This window comes from Carcharodon carcharias, chromosome 21, assembly GCF_017639515.1.
Source record: "Carcharodon carcharias isolate sCarCar2 chromosome 21, sCarCar2.pri, whole genome shotgun sequence".
In the NCBI taxonomy this organism is placed as follows: Eukaryota; Metazoa; Chordata; class Chondrichthyes; order Lamniformes; family Lamnidae; genus Carcharodon; species Carcharodon carcharias.
This window is the reverse complement of record NC_054487.1, coordinates 78,000,216-78,020,491: the sequence shown is the minus strand read 5'-3', so window position 1 is coordinate 78,020,491 and position 20,276 is coordinate 78,000,216. Positions and strand designations below refer to the sequence as shown.

Here is a 20,276-nt window from a genome sequence, read left to right as displayed (position 1 = left end):
AAAGTGGAGCTGAGGCCACAGTCAGGTTAACCATGATCATATTGAATGGCAGAGAAGGCCTGATGGGCTGAATGGTCTACTCCTGCTCCTACATTATATGATCTTATCTTATGATTGTATAAACAAGCAGAAAGTGGGAGCTGACTGACAGCAGACAGATTAAAATGCAGGTTCAAATTAGGAATTAACACTTCAGACCCTGCTCCTCAAAGCCTGGGTCATTCCTATCCCCCACATCTAGAATCCCCTCCCTGATGGAGAAGGCAGATATACTACCTGGCATTATAACTCACAGGGGTTGATGTTGGTGCCAGTTGTTCCAATAGTGTCAGGGGGACAGGGTTTGATGGGCAGATTGAGTTCCCTGAGTTGTAACAAGTAAGACAGAGCTTGCAGCCTTTGATGGGGGCTCATTGTCCAACTGAGGCCCAAGTGCATTAGCCACGTAGCCCAGAGTCTCCATTGCCAGCATCAGATATGCTTCTAGGATGGGATGAATTGTAGTTTTACAGTGGCAGCCCTATTCCCAACCCATTCTGCAGTAACAGGAGATGACAATGTGAACACGGGAACCGCTAGACTGAAAAAAAGCCCAAAGTCCATGTACCATCTCTACCATCCTGGTGGTCCCATGGCACATTGGCAGTGGAGTTGGCCAATCATAACAATCAATCTCTGAGAGCTAGTCAGCAATGGACTCGGATGTGGGGCAAGGAAAACTCCCAGAGACGGAGAGCTTCGGAAAAGCACAGGTCCCAAAGTGTCTTGTTGCCCCCAACCACCCTCACACCTGCTACACTCATTACAAGTCACACTTCAAATGACTCATTAACTGTGTCCCAACGTATTCTTTTCTGAGACAACTCTTATCTAAACTTGAATTGGAAGGAATCAATAGTAATTCTGCTTCCACCATGTCCAGAGGGAGTCTGTTCCACAGATTGACCACTCACTCATTCCACCAAACATAGTAGTTTGGAACAATTACCTAGTACCTGCTCTCCTCTTCAAACAGCGTCCTGTGCCTCTACTGTTCTAGACAGGGTAAAAAAAGCCTGTCCTGGCCAACATTAAGTAAAATAAAAGATTGCATTTATGTATGTTTGCAAGAAGGAGTTAGATTTTGTTCTTGGGGCGAAAGGGATCAGAGGATTTGGGGAGAAAGCGGGAGCAGGCTATTGAGTTGTTTGATCAACCATGATCATAATGAATGGCGGAGCAGGCTCGAAGGGCTGAATGGCCTACTCCTGCTCCTAGTTTCTATGTTTCTATGACGCCTGTCACAACCACCGGTTCGGCTATCCCAAAGCTGCACTTTGCAGCCAATTAGGTACTTTCTTGAAGCGCAATCACTGTTGTTATGTAGGAAACGCATATTCGTGCACAGGAAGATCCCACAGACAGCAAGGTTGAGAATAACCAGATAATCTGTTTTTTCTGTGTGTGTGTGTGTGTGTGACGTGGATAGAGAGATAAATATTGACCAGGAAGAATCCTAAAAAGCGGGAATGCTGTCGCTTCCCAACCTTCTCTTTCCCAGTGAGACTGGAGCCTTGCGATTTGATTAGATGAGATTCATGGGGGGTCAAGAATCAAGGGGGCGGCTCACCACCAACGCCTCCTCCGGGGCAATTAGGGATGGGCAATAATAATAATAATAATAATAATAAAATAAATAAATAATGCTCGTCTAGCCGGCCCAAATAATATCAGCAAGGTAGATTCTGGGTTTATGGTTTCTGCCTGCGGAATCGCTGCGGAGCTGCAGCGAGCGCTAGGACCGAGCGGGCACTGTGCCGCCAGCAAGGCAGAGAGAGAGAGAGAGAGAGAGGGAGAGAGGGACCGCCCCAGCAGGAGGCTGGTACTGCCCTTGTTCAGCAGCAGCACCAGCAGCAGCAGCAGCGGCGGAGAGGGGAGGGGACCAGAGGATGGTAAAGGACGGGCCGGTGTCTAGAGCTGCCCCCTGCGCTGGCAGCTGGAGTGAGTGAGAGAGAGAGAGAGAGAGTGGGAGAGAGAGAAGAGGGGAAACAGCGGCGGAGAGCAGCAAAACAGGCACTTAGCATCAGCAACACACACACACACACACACACATACACACACATACATACATACACATACAACCCAGCCATGAAACAGGGGCTCCTGGATATCATGAGGATGAGCAGAAAATGCCGCATGGTCCTCGCCACTTGCCTTGGATCATTTGTACTGGTGATCTTCTATTTCCAAAGTATGTTACATCCAGGTAGGTCAATTTCTTCCAGATGTGGAGATGTATGTTTTGTTCCATTTGCTCCAATTTCTGCTACTAATCAATCCCCTCCCCATCATCTATCAGTGTTTTCTCTCTTTCTCTTTCTCTTTCTCTCTCTCTCTCTCGCTCGTGTGTTCTCTAAAACAAAAGGGGGGTTTCTCCGCTGCTTCATCGAATAATAAGGTCTTTTAACGTGAGCTTTGGGGATTTTCGCACGGTGTTCCGCTCACTTTCTACCACCGGCACCTTTTAATGGGAAGGGGGGGGGGGGGGGCTCATATTTTAGCAGGGGAAGACCCTGCTTTGAGAGTGACCTGGAATATCCCCCCCACCCCCCAACACCACCACCACCCCTGGATTTTACAAGGGGACTGTGAAGCTGTAGCTGATGGCAGTCCAAGCACGTAAGAGAGAGGGACCGGTCCCTTAGTGACTTGTATTGAAATGCTCTTTATCTCTGTGTAAAGGGACTGGAGAGGTCAGTCCATGCGTGAGCTGACTGGCGTTTTGAATTGGTTGAGTGAGCTACAATAGTTGTCCGCATTTCGTCTGTATTTTAGACAGTTTAAAAAAAAATACAACACCTTCTCATGCTTGTATGTGACCAGACAGTGCAATTTTCTACATATATATATATATATATATATATGTGTGTGTGTCAATTGTTTCCCAAAGTTTTCACCGTACGCCTGTTGGAAGTCCAGTCACTTTTTCCTTTGGTGAATGAACGCCTTATTTCTTCCAGAGGCAATCGTTTGTTTTAAACCAGGAGGTTTTATGCCATGAAAGTGAATAGATAGTAAAGTGACTGAGATCAGGCATTTACACACTCACATGGAGAATGGGAATAGAAAATGGAAGATTTTTTGGGGGGAGTGCTGTTTATCCTTTGATATCGAAACAGAAAATGCTGAAAGCCCTCGGCAGGTCCTGGCAGTATCTGTGACCACTGTCCATCGAGGACCACTCCTCAAGGACTGGCGTCCTCTCATACCCTGTACCGGCGATGAGTAACTGGGAGATTTTCATGTTAATGAACAGGGAGAAGAGACAAGAGAGCTGCCTCTGCAGAGCTCCCGAGCTCTCTCCTTGATTCAGTTTACAGGAGTCAAGACAAATCTCAAGCCTACTAACTGTAGGTGCAGTTAGATAGTTTATTTAATGCCCCTTCCTGTTAACAAGAGTTCTTCATTCAGCTTTTCTTCTTAAAGTTCCTCTGTTGATCAACAGCAATAACTTTTAGTGCCTTTAGACAAAAAAAAACACACACACACAGCCCACGTGAGGCAGGCAGCTAGTGCTAAAAGCTTGTTCGAAGAGGTCGGTTTTGAGGAGCATCTTAACGGAAAAGAGAAGGTTTCCAGGAGGGGATTTCAGAGCTTGGGGTCTAAATGCCTAAGATACAGCCAACAGCGGCAGGGCAATCACGGAGATGGGGAAGGGGGAGATCATGGAGGGATTTGCACAGGAAAAGAAGGGTTTAGCCCCTTTAGATTTTGGTATGGGGGTAGATAGAAGTTATTGCCGTTAAATATTCTGGGGCAGTGGTTAATTATCCGTGATGACATAGCCCAGGAAGAGGAGATAGGGGACTTAGTGGGGGGGGGGGGGGGGGGGTGCGGGGGGCGATGACACTGAGTGACATTTACAGGCAAGTGTTTTGGCTTTTTTTTTAAAGAGTCAGGTGACTCCTAAAAATAACTCAAATTGAGGTGAAGTGTTTGCTGGTCGTTTTATCATAAGAGATGCCTCTGTTTCTTTTTCACATATAATACCTTATGAAGGGCTGCATCAAGTGCACTGTGCTAATTATGTGCTGAATATATTTCAGGGCTATAGATTTCTATTACTGGTTTTTGCAGAAAGGTGTACGTATGTGATCAGGTTGTACAGGGCAGATTAATGGGCTTTTTGCCTGTTTTGTAGTGATGTTTTATCCAAAGTGGGCTCTGGGGAACAGGTCAAGAGAAAGCAGGCAGCCTTTGGCTTGCTGAAGCTTCATTTAAATGGCAGTCAAGAGCAAACTGTGCAGAATAATGCACGAGGGCTGAAAGGAGGAGGAGAGCGCTAACAAAATATCAATGATGCCACTCCTGACCAGATCTGCTCCTGGTTATCTCAATGAATGGAAAGGTTTCAATCTTTCAAAGAGAAAAAAGGAAGGACTTGCACTTCTATAGCACCCTTCACAACCTCTATAGCTCCCATAAAGTCAATGAAGCACTTTTTCCAAGTGTCATCACTGATGTATTAAACCAATTTGAGCACAGCAGTTTCACACAAGCAGCAGTGTGACAATGATCACTTCATTTGTTGGGGATGATGCTGGTAAACGCACACTGGGGAAAAGCCCCTTGCTCTACTCCAAAGGACCTTTTATGCCCACCTGAGAGGCGGGGCCTCTGTTCGTGTCTGATCTGAAAGACAGCATCTCTGACAGTGGAGCACTCCCTCAGTACTGCACCGGGTCTAACCTTCGGAGAATGTGGGCCCAGCAGGACAGAATCAACAAGGTTGCACAACAGCGGTGACAACTTGGAATTTGTATAGGGTGGAAAAAAAAATCCCAAATGCTGCATAGACACCTGAGGCAGACCAGATACTGAGCAAGGGAAGGAAAGTGGGCCTTAAAGGCGAACAAAGAGGTGGATAGGCAGAGGGGTCTAGGGAGGGAATTCCAGTGCGTGGGACCAGCCATCACTGTTGGGGTGAAGGATAGGTTGATGCACAAGGGGCCAGAATTGTAGTAAGCTGGAAAGTCATGTGGCTGTCATGTAACAATTTTCATCTTAATTACTTGTCTAGAAATGTGCAGCTGCTAAAGTTTACATTACGCTCGAGATCCTCAATTTAAAACTGGAAAACTCCACCAAAGACACATACGGACAAGCTGTGTTTTTATAAGTGTCAGCTTTGGTAAACTTATTGTAATAAGCAGTCTGCTTAAAAAGTGCACTTCTGCAATAGGACCTGACATGACAGGAGAAACTCTAATTGTGTTTCTGTTTATGTAGCTCGTAACCTGTACAAGGATTGTGATCAGACTGACCTCATCGTTTTGAGAGCAGATGGAAACATGTGTGTTTTCATAAGCTTGGGTGAATTTGTCATCCTGTACAATACTATTAGTTTAACTTTTATACTCCTGTTGCTGGAAGCTGTTTACGTTGGCGTGTTGATATAGAGTGATACAGAGTGTTGAATATGTTGCCTGATTGGTGAACAATGAGGAAGCCGTTTGTCTGCAAGAACTTCCCAGAATGATTTGAGCATTTCTTCCCTCAGAAATGAGTCATCTTACCTCCAGACGATCCTTGTGGGCAAATTGGGATTTTCTCAGTTATGGCCTTACAGCAAGTTCATGACTGGATTAGAACATATTCCCCATTGATGTGTCAGTTCTGTGGCAATTGCCCTCCTTTGAAATGTCTGAAAATCCCCATCACAAGTTGGGAGTTTCGAGTGGAGAGTTAGCAGTCTTAAAGAGCACAGGGAGGAATATGGTGGGCTTATGGCCCAGAATTTACTTACCTGCACCAAGCACGTTTTCATTGGAACCTTACAGCATAGAAGGGCCCATCTCACCCCTGCTGACTCTTTAAATGAGTTATCCAATTTGTCCCACCCATTCCCCGGCCCTTTCCTGGTGGCCCTGCAAATTTTTCTTTTTACAAGTTGTCCATCCGATTCCCTTCCGAAAGTTATTGTTGAATTTTCGTCTTTTGGAAGGGGGGAGAGAATAAAATCCCAGCAGCTATTACCGTAAACGTAGCCTGCTTGAACGCCAATGAAACACAAGGAGGTTGAGCGAGGGAAAATAGTGCATTCCATTTGCATTGTCCTTACATCTAATATTGATGAGCTGTGAGAAGTTGAGCTTTGCAACAGGAGGTTGTATGGTCCCAGGAGACAGCTGGTTTGAATTAAATAAACGACAGGTCAATATCATTGATATCAAAAATGGTTTCGAAACCAATACGTTGTCACAGAGGAAGTTACTGAAATTCTCTCTATTTTTGGGTTGCATCTAGTCAGTGAAACGTACGTTTGCCTTGCTTTAACTGTCACACTACTGGAAGGTGATTTTAGCCTTTTAAATGGCTTGGAAGCTTGTTTCTTGTTGATAAGGCTGCATGTTGCTTGCATTACCAGCTTTTCAGGGGAGAGCGGTGAATCCAAAAGCTTTAGGTCGTTTGATCATCAATCACAGACTCACTACTGCTTCACACTTGTCTGGAGGGTCCCAGCACTGAGTGGTTGGAAAAAGGGGATAATGCAAATAACTCACCAAGGCAGAATTTCTCATTGTGTTGTGAGCCCATCGGCTCACAGAGAGATAGCCTTAGTTCCACCAGCAGTGTCCAGACAGCAGGACAAACAGTGGAAAAGAAGGTGGTCAGTGAATTGCATATGTGGTCTGCTCCTCCACTATTTGTGACGAGGCAATCTGTCTTCTCTACAACTCTTTGCGTTCCAGGTATGTGGGGGGATATAGCTCTCTCTGTCTTTCTGATCTACAGTGGAGGTCGTAGCACATTCTCTGGAGCTGCCTTTGGCATTTGAACACAAAGCGTTTGTGCTCAGGTCTTATCCGCTGGTATGTGCTCTCCATTCTTTTAAAAAAAGGACATTGCCTTCATAAGAGACTTTATTTGTATAATACCTGTCACAGCCTCAGGACATCCCAAAGCACTTCACAGTCAATGAAGTAGTTTTGAAATCTAGTCCTTGTTGTAATGTAGAAAACTTGACAGGCAAATTGCACACAGTAAGTTCCCATGTACAGTAATGTGATAATGACTTGATAATCCATTTGTAGTCATTGTTGAGGGAAAAATATTGCCCAGAATGCCAGGGAGAATGCTCCTGCTTTTCTCTGAATAGTGCCGTGAGATCTTTTACGCACCAGTTTAACATTCCATCTGAAAGCCAGTACCTCCAACAGTGTAGCACTCCCTCCGTACCACACGAGGGTATCAGCCTGGAATAGTGTTCCATCCTCTGGAGTGGGACGTAGACCTTTGATCTGTTGGTGCAGAGGTAAGAGTGTTAGCATCAGACCATAATTTTACACATCCACATTAATTGGAAAACAGCATAAAAGCTAATCGTCTTTTTGCACAATGGCTAAGCAATTTCAAATCATGAAGATTGTGCAAAGTGGGTGCCATTTTTGGACCCATACTTTCAAACCCCATACCTTATCTATAAGTATAATCACCTACTTCCCCCTGAGCAACACAAGCCTCTCCCACCCTCGCCTCAGTGCTCCATTGCTGAAACCCTTATCCACGATTTTCTCACCTCTGGTCTCAATTCTTTCCAATATCCCGCTCTCTGACATCTTGACATTCACCCTGCGTAAAATTCGTCATTCCCACAACTCCAGGATCTGCGCCCTGGCCCAAACCAAGTTTTGCTAACCTATCACTCATGCCATGTTAGTCCCCTGTCCCCAGTACGTTTTTTCCTTTGTCCTTTCACACGGTGTGGGCTTTGTTGGCAAGGCCAGCATTTGTTGCCCATCCAGATCATTTCAGGGGACAGTTAAGAGTCAACCAGGAGTCACATGTCTGGCAGATCATTCATGAACCAGATGTTTTTTTTTAAAACGACAACAGCTTCATGGTCACTATTACTGAGACTAGCTTTTAAATTCCAGGTTTTACCAGCCACCATGTTGGGATTTGAGCCCATGTCCCCAGGATGTTAGTCTGGGCCTCAGGAGTACTAGCCCAGTGACAATACCACTGCAGCACCATCTCCCCTTGAGTTTAAATTTCCTCATGGCCTTCCCCTCCCCCACTGTAACATCTAGAACATATGAACAGTCGGAGCATGAGTAGGCCATTCAGCCCCTCGAGCCTGCTCTGCCACTCCATTCGATCATGATGGATCTGCACCTCAACTTCAGTGTGCCCCCTTTATTTCCTATGCCTTGCTACCTTCACCTAACAAGGCATCAATATCATTCTTGAAAGTTCCGAGTGTCCCCCAGTATCCACAGCCTTTTGGGGGTGAGAATTCAATATTTCCAATAGCCTCTGTGTGAAAAAGGGCTTCTTGGTTTTGCTCCTGAATGGCCTAGTTCTACTTTTGAGGATTATGTCCCCTTGTTCTTGATCCTAGCAGAGGAAATAGTTTCTCCGTATCTATTCTGTTTAACATTTTAAACATCTTGATCAGATCAATGATCAATATCCAATACTCAGGGAAATATAAACTTATGGAACCATACTGACAATTGAACTCTAAACCCTGGTGAACCTTTGCTTCACTCCCCCCCTCCCAAAGCCAATATATTCTTCCTGAGGTGCAGTCCCTGAAACTGAGCACGGTGCTTCAGATTGTCCCACCCATCTGTATCCTGTGATTCTACCTTGTAAACCATCCATTGTTTTTTGAGCCTTTAGACTATCTTTGTCCTAATTGTTGGAGATCCTTCCCTAAACCTACCCATTTTTCTAATTTGCCCTCCACCTTTTTAAAAAAATTTCTTAAACTTCCAATTCTTCCACCAAATCTAAGGTCACTCCCCACTTCCCCTGCTCCCCCCTTGACCTCCCCCATTAAACACTTCTTTCTCCCTCTGTAGAGCACCTTTACATTACAGGTGGTTATATAAATGCAGGTTGTTCCCCTTGTTGTACAGTTGATATGTGAATGCGAGTTGTTGTTATGAAGGTGCTACATAAATGCAAGTTGTTGCTGACAATGGGGGAAGACATGAGTCATGCTGAGGAAGAATACAAATTGTAGCTCGAGGCCGTGAAGAGGTCATACTGACAACACATCCTTCTACTGTGGAGGAATGGTTTAGATTGCAGCAACATAGATAGCTGACATTGCTTAAGGACATTCTGAAACATTTTTGGTGATAATCAGATGGATGAGATCTCTGCTGCACTCCCCTTTTTAACGGCCATGTATGAGTTGCTGTTCATTAGTTCACATGTATGGTGGGGGCTTGAAGAGTAATCGTTCTAAGTCGTATCTCCCTGACTCCATTGTATTCCAAACAGGGGCATATTTAACCTTGGAGCATAAAGCACCGGCTGTAAAGAACTGATCAGCTATCTGCTGGGTAGAATTAGATCAGTGTAATTTCAGATGTAGGGAAAATGACAAATTGTGAAGCTTTGTCCTAACACTGGACTACTGAATGTGATCCAGTTAAAACCCTGCCCTGGAGTTCCCCTTTCAGATATTTTAACTTCAGTTTATTGGTAACTTTACAATAAGCATTATCCTTAAATCATTTTCCTCTATCTTTTTTGAGATATACCAATACTGTAGATTCTACATCAGCCCAGACTGATGATGTAACCATCTCCTTTGTCAGTTGGCAGTAATGGCCCTAAATACACGGAATACATTTGAACAACCCCCATCCAGTTCCTAGTGGGCATTGGTGTACAGCACAAAACTGTCCCTCATTTAGCTCTAACCTTCGTCATGTGGGGTCATAGGATGCTTGGTGTTGGAAGTGTTAAATTAATGCAGGAAGGGCACTGTTCTGAAATTGGTCTCTAGGCTAGTTATTGGGGCAAAGTAGGTGGAGCTTTACACAGAACGTACAGCACAGAAACAGGTCATTTGGCCCAACTGGTCCATGCTGGTGTTTATGCTCCACACAAGCCTCCTTCCACCTTACTTCATCAAACCCATTCACCACATCTTTCTTTTCCTTTATCCTTCATGTACTTACCTAGCTTCCACTTAGATGCATCGATGCTGTTCGCTTCATGTGGTAACCAGTTCCATATTCTATCCAATCTCTAGGTAAAGGAATTTCTTATGAATTCGCTATTAGAGTTATTAGTGACCATGTTAGATTTATGTCCCCCCTAGTTTTAGCCTCCTAAACATCTTTTCTAAATTTACCTTAGAGACAGTCACTTAATTTTAAAGACCTTTATCAGGTTACCGCTCTCTTTTGTAAAGAAAGGAAGTCCAATCTGCATTTGGTTATGTTATTATTCAGGGGCATTTGAAATTAGCATGAGAACTCTCACCTTTAGAAGCACAGAAAAGTGTCATACAGTAATACCAATAGTCATATTTAAAAGAAAAAATGACTTGCATTTATATAGTGCTTTTCATTACCGCTGGACACCCAGAAGCACTTTACAGACAACAAAGTACTCTTGAAATGTAGCCACCATTGTACGCAGCAGCTAATTTGCACACAGCAAGCTCCGACAAGCAGCAACGGGAGATAACGACCAGATTTTCTCCTCTTGTAACATTGATAGGGGGATAAATATTTACCAGGATACCAGGGATAACTCCATTGCTCTTCAAAGTGGTGCCATGGAATCTTTTACATTCCATTTCAGAGGACAGACAGGACTTCAGCTTAACATCTCATCCAAAAGCCTGTACCTTTAACAGTGCTGTGCTCCCCTCCTGCACTGGCATGACAGCCTTTTTCACCTGTGCTCATGCCCTGGAGTGGGACTTGAACCCACAACCTTCAGACTCGAGAGGAGAGAGAGTGCTACCAAATGAACCACATTGATTAAACTGAATGTGCTGCTGTATAAAACTGACAGTGTGACACCACTGGCCCTAAGTAGTGGAGGGAGGAATGGTTCTTTGGGATGTTCTGTTTCTCTTTCTGGCATCCATGATACTGCTGAAATCAGTGTGAATTTATTTTAATGTGACTTTGCATTAGCTCACTGTGCCAGTCTGCAACTAACTCAGAGGACAAGGTGGCAGCATTTTGTGTATTGTGGATATCATTTATCCTAGGCTGTTGTGGGTAAGGTTGAGAAGTGACTTCAGCTTGAGCTGTTCTGGTGCAGTGTTGGACAGTACTTTATACCACATGGATCTATTCTGTATTCTGCGATGACTGGCCAAACCTGTCATGGATTCAATGACCAGATGATCTCTTTCTATGCCACTAGGCTTCCATAGCAGTATAGGCGTAACCCTTGGTTCAGTGGGTTGCACTCTTACCTTTGGGTCAGGATTCAAGCCCCACCCCAAAAGTTTAAGCATGTAACCTAAGCTGGTGCTTGTGCAGTGCTGAAGAGCTGCAGCATTGAAGGAGGTGCTGCCTTTTGATTTGGATTGTTAAACTCTTGGTCTCTTTGCCCTCTCAGAATGATGCTGAAGAACAGGAGATGAGTCGCACCTGGTTTCCTCGTCAATATTTATCGCTCAACCAGGAATAATTTAGTCATTTATTGAATTGCTGTTTGTGGGGAGCTTGTGTGAATATTGGCTACCATGTTTCCTACAGTACAATAGTAACTACGCTTAAAAGCCCTTCATTGGCTGTTAAGTGCTTTGGGATGCCCTGAGGCCATTAAGAGCATTATATAAACGTCAGTCTTTTTCTCTAATTACACAACAGAAAGAGAAAGTTTAATAACTCGAGGTATGCAGTTGCTGCTGTGCTCAGAGCCGAAAACAAGCCAGAACTCGTGGGTTGACATGACGCCCAAAGCAACTATTATAGACACAAGGTGAACAACAGGAAAGCACAGGCATGTAGCAAGGGATCAGCAAGAGTGATCATACTAAATGCTGAGTTGGTTGAACAGCCCCAGAAAAGACAAGGCTGAGATGTGACCTGATAGGAGTTGAGAATTATGAAGAGAGTCGATAGGGTAGACATAGACTTGTGGACAAATCCAAAATGAGGAACCATAAACATAAGATAGTCATTAATAAATCCAGTAAGGAATTTCAGGTATACTTCTTCACTCAGAGTGTTTACTGACTGAACGTTTAGAATATGAAACTTGCTACCACAAGGTAGAGTCAAATGGCACATATGCATTAAAAGGGAAGCTTGATAAATACATGAGAGGGAAAGGAATAGAAAGATATTCTGATAGGATTAGAAGGTGTAAGGTAGGAGGAGACTCGTGGGACATAAACACTAGTGCAGAGTCAAACACCTGCTCCTGGGCTGTAAAATTCAATTTATTTATATGTGATAACTCAGCTAATAATGTTATTTAGGACCCTGAGTCACAGAGTGCAGGAAATGTTCAGAAAATATATAAACCCAAGTGAGAGAGGTAGATGAAAGGGTGAACAAGATTTGGAAGAATACATGCATAGTTTACAGAAGAAGCAGATTACTGGGACCATGAGTTGGTCACTAGGCTGTTCTATTCCAGAAAGCCAGCTGTTGAAGGATAGAAACAGGGTCAATCTTTCTACGCTTTTTAATAAGCTTCTGTTTACAGACTTACACATTATATGTATGCGCCTCCTAACCCAACAACTTAGTTTTGGTCTGTTCTCATTTATAAGAGCACAAGTGAATCCTCAGTTAGTGCCCAGTTTCTGCATTTATAATTAGTATACAATTAACAAGGTGATACAAATTATGGATACTGAAAAAGAGATGTAGCAAGATGAAAGAATTCTGAAAAATCCCCAGTAATCAGCGGGGCTTGAAATGTTAAGAAATGGGAGAACAGTACTCACATAAAGAAAGGGAATCTCTCAGGCTTTAGAGAGGAGAGAGTCTAGGGAAGGCAACTATGGTAGAGGCACGAAAGGTCACAAGATCAGAAGGAAAAGGCGGAAAGATGAGATGACAAATTGGACAGACTCACAGCAGCAACAGCTCACGGGCAAGCAAGATAGGCACAGGGTTGTTTAACCTCAGCCGCAAGGGTGACTCTTGAAAGGGGAAAGAAGGATTCTGGTGTAAATTCTGTACTCAGTTCATGGCTTAGTGAAATGGGTTTTGTTTCATGCTCAAAAGGGAACATCTAAAGTGGAATGCTATTTTGGAGACTTCATCTCTCCTAGCTAAAATGAGCAGCCTTAAAGATTGCAGCCTGCTGATAAATTGAGCACAAGTTCATTTCCCCTTGATCTATCGCTATTTGTTATATATTCTGGCATGAACATGATAAGTCAAATGGCCTCATCCTGTGCCATAAATCCCTTTATGTTCCTATGAGAATTGACTATACATTTTCAACTCTGGTCTCCTGGGTGTGGGTGGAGAGTACATTGGAGGAATTGGTTGGAATATCCTGGATAGTGTGGGGGGTGTAGGAGTTCCTGACATGTGCACCTGGTCCCTGCGGGGAACACTGAGGTAGAAATTCCCAGCCCTAGATGGTATCATTGTTATGTTGAAGGAAAAATTTCTTTGATTCTGTATTGTATTACAGTAGCTAGCTCCACTTGAAGAGGTAGCATCAGAACATGCTTGGTGGGCCCAGAGGGCTGCTTCTGTAACCCTATGGCTTTTGACTTCGTACAGCTTTCACCCCTATGCAACTCTTCCAAATGCGCCAATTCCACTAGCAGCCCTCCGGCACCTCGTTTTGGTCTTTGCATGTGAATCGATAGAAGGCAGGTTATTCAACTCCAAGAGATCCTGTCCTTATCAAATGCCTGCGACTCCCAGCAAAGATCAGCAAGTGAATAGCAGCTTGGGTTTGGGAGCACTGGAGGACTTTGCCTCCAGAGATACTGAACCCAACTTTAGTGTCCTTCCCATTTCTGCATTGGCTAAGGTCACCTTGTTTTTTTCAATTCATTCAAGGGACGTGGGCGTCACTGGCTAGGCCAGCATTTCTTGCCCATCCCTAATTGCCCTGGTTCGGAGGGCATTTAAGGATCAACCACATTGCTGTGGGCGTGGAGTCATACGTAGGCCAGACCAGAATGACAGATTTCTTTCCCTAAAAGGGCATTAGTGAACCAGATGGGCTTATTACAACAATCAGCAATGGTGTCATGACTTTTAATTCCGGCTTTTTTTTAATTGGATTCAAATTTCATTTAGGATGTGGGATTCAAACCCAGGTCCCCAGAGTATTACCCTCGGTCTCTGAATGTCTAGTCCAGTAAGAATACCACTATGTCATTGCCTCCCCATATGCTTAACCTAACTCAATACAGACCAAGGATTAAATATAATCTTCTCCGCATACTCAGTACTTTTACATCTAACTTAATGGGAGTAATTTTAGCCTAAATCACTGGGTGGAAAGCCCACGAGTTTGGATGGAACACCCTGCCCAATATTATTTCCCACTAACTTTAATGGATAACAAGTTCAGGGAGGGGGGCGGTTGCAAAGCCAGAACTATATCCAATCCCATATGTTCCTCGACTGGTGGGGTAAATTAAAAGTTCCTCTTCTAATTCAAAAGATAATGTGCAGTTAAAAGCGAAAAACCGCGGATGCTGGAAATCCACAACAAAAATAAAAATACCTGGAAATACTCAGCAGGTCTGGCAGCATCAGTGACTCTTCTTGTGCAGTGCTAAGTGATGACCAGCACCAATAAGTCTGGTCCAATATCTTTAAATAGTTCAATGCTTTTATCACGGCTTCTGAATATCTGAAATGTAGTGCACTTTAATTGAATTCAAAATTATGAAGGGTTGCAATACAGAGGACACCGATTTAAGATAATTGGCAAAAGATCCACAGGGTGCAATGGGGAGAAATTGCTTTTTAGGCGGTAAGTCATTATGATTGGGAATGCGCTGCCACAAGCAGATTCAATAGTAAACTTCAAAAGGGAATTAGATATATACCTGAAAAGGGAAAACTTGCGGGGCTATGGGGAAAGTACAGAGGAGCCGGACTGATTGAATAGCTCTTTCAAAGAGCTGGCATGGGCATGATGGGCCAAATGGCCACTTTTCTATGCTGAAATAGGGTCCACTTTCAATAGTGCTCACATGCCTTTTCCCCTTTTAGTCAATTTTGTTAAATGTGGTAAATGGATGATCGAGCTAAAACTATCCAAATGAATCAGGAAACAAGAGCTCTTTGATTTTCAGTGGGACTGGTAGAGAATCCCTCAAGAAACATGCCCAAGGCTGTGGATTGAGGAAATTATAGACCTTATTCCTCACTGAATTTCTGGAAGTTGGTTAGAATCTTTTGACCTGTCTCCAATGCTGAATAACAGCCATAAATCATTGGCTGTGGCAGCTGGCATTCTCTTTGCCTTCTTGCTCGGGTCAAGAGGTCTTCTTGCTGCTACAAAGAATTTCTCAGGAGTTGTGCAGGGTTTACTGAGCCGATCAGCCGCCGAGGTTAGACCAACGCTCTCAGCGGCTAGACCTCCGAGGTCAAGGGAGTGAGAGAGAGAAGCATTAATCAGAAAGTGTGCTTTCATCTTTAACTAACTGCATTCTATCATGTTTTGCAGTTTAAACACAGAAATACTGAAAATGGTGAAGACCCCAGGCAAAACCTGCCCCCTATGTATCTGAATAAAAATTAGTGTTGGTTATATTTTTACAATGGCAAGGTTTATGCTTTCTCTACATTTAAGTTTTCAATTTGAATCTGAAGGAGAGAGTCATTTTCTAGTATGTTAATCCCGGAGGTAGCTAGAGTTCCCAAGTTATGCCTGCCTTAAAATACCCTCTTGCATCCAAAGTACAAGTGCAGAATCATCAAAGTTATGCAGCAGAATCTACCATAAACATGCCGCCCTTTGTAGTTACAAACCACTATGTAATCATTTCAGTGACTCAGCCCGCCATTGTTAAGCCATTAATTGAGCTGCTTTTGATTCAATCTGTTTGAGGTCATGATCTGTCTTTTCATCGGAGAGGACTGATGAAATATCTGTACCAATGGACTGCCCTGTCGAGTCATTGGATGTGAGGGCTTTATTGGGATCAAGCTGCCTTTAGGAAAGGTGCTTCCTCACAAGACCAGAGGGGATATCCGAAGGAGACTCAACTTGGCCACCTTCACATCCCCAAGCAGCAGCACAGCTCAGCACCAACATATAGACAGTTGGGATTCCCAATCTCCAGAAATTAATTCATTGGTACAACCTATTGCGATGTTTTCAAGCCCTTTTTTGAAGGGTCAAGGTCCATGGTGCAGGTCACCATCAGGGTTAAAAAGAGTTGAGGTTGACAATGAGATCAATGGATAGATGACATCAGGGTGGTGTAGAAAAAAGGAAAGATTTCTTTTTAGACAGGATGTGAGCATCACTGGTATTGGTTTCCCATCCCTAATTGCCCTTGAACTGAGTGGCTTGGTAGGCCACTGCAGGGAGCAATTTACCACATTGCTGTGGGCCTGGAGTCACATGTAAGCCAGACTGGGTAAGGACATTAGAGAACAATCGCTGATAGTTTCATAGTTAGAAACCAGGCTCTCAATTCCAGATTTTATTAATTGAATTTCCACCAGCTGCTATGCTGGGATTTGAACCCATGTCTTCAGAGCATTATAACCTGGACTTCTGGTCCCATGATATTACCACTATGTCATCATCAGCACTAAAGATTGAAGAGAGACTGGAAGCTCATGGTTTAAACTCCTTGGTGTGGACAAGTTAAAAGTAGGGGGTGGTGCCAGATGGTGAAGTAGGGGGTGGTGCCAGATGGTGCAGTCAGCACAGTTTGGCTCCATCAGATTGAAAAATAGCGAATGCGAATAGCAAAAGGAGGAAGACAGAAAGCAGGAGACTATGGGCCAGTTAGCTCAGCATTTCTTTTATTCTTTCATAGGATGTGGGCATCACTGGCAAGTCCACATTTGTTGCCCATCCCTAAGTGCCCTTGAACTGAGTGGTTTGCTAGGCCATTTCAGAGGATAGTTAACAGTCAACCACATTGCTGTGGGTCTGGAGTCACATGTAGGTCAGACCAGGTAAGGATGGCAGATTTCCTTCCCTAAAGGACATTAGTGAACCAGGCTGATATTTCATGGCCATCAAAACTGAGATTCGCACTATGTTCCAGAACTATTAATTGAATTTTAATTCCATCAGCTGCTGCCATGTCCCCAGACCATTAGCTTGGGCCTTTGATTATTAGTGTAGTGACATTACCACTATACCACTGTTTCCATCATATTTCTCCAGGGAAAGTGCTGGAATCTATTGTTAAGGAGGCATTGGTTGGGCACTTAGAAAATCTCAATGTAATCAGGTGGAGTCAACATGGTTTTGTGAAAGGAAAATTGTGTTTTACTAATTCGAGTTATTTGAGGAATGTGGAAAAGGGGAAACCTGTGGATGTTCTGTACATAGATTTCCAAAACTCATTTGACAAGGTGCCACATCAAAGGTTAGTACACAAAGTAAAAGCTCATGGTATAGGGGATAGCATATTAGCATAGATAGAGGATTGGTTAGCTAACAGGAAATAGAGAGTAGGAATAAATGGGTAATTTTCAGGTTGGCAAGATGAAATGAGTGGAGTTCCATAGGGATCATTACTGGGGCCTCATCTATTTACAATCTATATCAACGATTTGGATGAAGGGACTGAATGTTTAGTTGCTAAATTAGCTGATGACACAAAGGTAGGTAGGAAAGTAAGCTGTGAAGAAGACACAAGGGGTCTGCAAAGGGATATAGATAGGTTAAGTGAGTATGCAAAAATTTGGCAGATGGCAGATGGACCCCACGGAAAAAGAAAACCAGAGTCCACTTTATGAATGAACAGACCGAGCATTACCTCCAGAAGGAACGGGATAAGGCCATGGTATCTGATCAAAGAAGACAGGTGGTCAGCAAAGAAAAACATAACACTAAAGTGTGTGAGAAGTGAACCAGATGTTGAAAGCCAAGTGCTGAAACAGCAGGTACTACAGTTCCAACTCTGAACCAACAAAGTCAGCCTGACGCAACTGAGACGGCTACTCCTCCAAATGGGGAAAGAATGAGATCTGGAAGAATCGTAAAACCACCTGACCATCTAAATTTGTAAAGTCAGAGACTTAGGGGGAGAAGGGGTTGCATGGAAATATTATGTTGTAAATATATTTGGCTAAGGACTTGGGGGTGGGGGAGGTGGAGGTGTAGTATAAGGGTGTTCATGTTAGTAAGGTTTAATATGGGACTGGGGAAACAGTACTGCCCACATTATGATGTAGAGAGTCACATGATGCTAGACTGTGTATAAAGAGATTCTGAGAGCAGTCGGCATGAAGATAACATCGAGACATTGCATTACTTTGGAGATATGTATATCACTGTGTGTTAACAATAAACGGTTTATGTTCTACCACAAAAGCCTCCAGACCTCTTAGTGAGACACCAAACGACCTTACAACTTGTTTATAATGTGGGAAAATGTTAAATTGTCTACTTTGGCAGGAAGAGTAGAAAGCAGCACATTATCTCAATGGAGAGAGAGGGATTGCAGAATTCTGAGGTACAGAGGGATCTGGGTGAAAAATTTAGTATGCGGATACAGCAAGTGATTAGGAAGGCAAATAATATGTTGCGAGGGGAAGGAATGTAAAAGTAAGGATGGTTTGCTACAGTTGTACAGGGCATTGGTGAGACCATATCTAGATTACTGTGTAGAACTAGGGGACACATTTTAAATGTAAAGGGTCGTCCATTTAAGACAGAGATGAGGAGAATGTTTTTCTCTCAAAGGGTCATGAGTCTGAGGAACTCTCTTCCCCAGAAAGTGGTCATTGGTCATTGAATATTTTTAAGGCAGAGATAGATAGATTCTTGACCAGTAAGGGCATCAAAGGGTATCGGGGGGGTGGGTAGGCAGGATAGTGATGTTGAGGCCACAATCAGACCAGCCATGATCTTATTGAATGGCAGAGCTAGCTCGAGGGGCTAAATAGCCTAATTCATATGTTTTGTATGCTCACAGGGAGGAAGGCCAGTGTAGGTTGGCGTATTTGGAGATTTTGGGAAGGGCAGGTTTAAGAGTAAGAGAGATTGTATCTAAAGGTGAGGAAAGCTTCATCTATCAGAGGCAAGAATTGTAACTTGTGCTGCACCTGAGTATAAAGGTCAGGACTGACACTCTAGAGCAGACTTGAAGGAATGCTGCACTGTCGGAGGCGTCATCTTTTTGATGAGATATTAAACCAAGGCCCTTTCTGGCCCCTTAGCAGACATAAGAGATACCAAGGCACTAACTTGAAAAGGAGCAGTGGAGCTATTCCTGGTATCCTGGCTAATGTTTATCCCTCAATCAGAATCAGATTACCTGGTCATTAGCACATTGCTGTTAGTGGGATCTTCCTGTGTGCAAAATGGCTGCTGCGTTTCCTACATTACAGCAGTGATTACACTTCATAAAGTGCTTCATTGGCTGTAAAGTGCATTGAGACATCCAGTGGCCGAGACAGGCGCTATATAAATGAAAGTCTTTTTGTTTTTCATTGCTTTCTTTGTGCACATAAAGAATTGTGTGCAACTTTCAAATACAATTTCCTTCATCCAAAACGTAATGTTAGACCATGAGACATAGGAGCAGAAGTAGGCCACTCGCCTCATCAAGTCTGCTCCGCCATTCCATGAGATCATGGCCGGTCTGATAATCCTCAATCTCCAGTTAAATGTGTGAGCCATCAGCAAGTTACTAAAACATAGGAAGTATGACATGTTATTCTATTTATGTCTTACTGAAAATCAACGGAGGCAATGACTTAACTCAAACGTAAGTGAGAGAGACGTGTTATAGTGTTGAAAAGGAAGATGTAGCGTTTGATGTATAGTCTCCATTTAGGCTGAGAAAGTTTTCAACGATTATTCAGCATCAGGTGCATGTTGCTGTTCTACTTAAGTCACAAGTTCATCTCAGACTGAAAATATAAATATGTTTTGCCACCAGTGTCCAGAATCGAAAGCCCCAAAACCTTAAAGCCAAGCATATTGTGGCAATTTGTGCTGCTCCGTCAAGTATACACTGGATAACCTCAAATAAAGAGCAGGTTGGGATAAATAACAAGTAGATGGCAGGGTATTTTAAGCAATCGAGGGAGGTGTATTCATGGTTTACTAATCACAATGTTGAAACCCATGAGCCTATTTTTAGAAAATCCTGCTAGTAATCGGTTTGAATTACAAGTTATCCAAGCTAATGACAAATAGGTTTTCAAAATATAAGGTGAATAAGGAGAAATATTTTCCACTGGCGGATAGATTAGGTAACCAGAGCGCACAGATTTAAGATAACTGGCAGAAGAACCAGAAGGGAGATGAAGAGATTTTGTTTCACGCAGTGAATTGTGAGTTGTCCTGATCTGGAACGCGCTGCCTGAGGGGCATTCAATAGCAATTTT

The 20,276-nt window shown here is 43.4% G+C and overlaps 1 protein-coding gene across 2 annotated transcripts in view; it reads left to right on the top strand.

Annotated features, from left to right (window-relative positions):
* Positions 1-1,924: 1,924 nt before the first annotated feature.
* Positions 1,925-20,276, top strand: part of chst11 (carbohydrate (chondroitin 4) sulfotransferase 11) — a 203,892-nt gene continuing 185,540 nt past the window's right edge. The window contains exon 1 of one of the 2 annotated variants that reach the window (XM_041216098.1): positions 1,925-2,230. In XM_041216098.1, the coding sequence (XP_041072032.1) occupies positions 2,128-2,230 (103 nt within the window). In that variant the 5' untranslated portion in view covers positions 1,925-2,127. Of the gene's footprint in view, positions 2,246-20,276 lie in introns of both variants that reach the window. The other variant, XM_041216097.1, reaches the window with a different exon arrangement.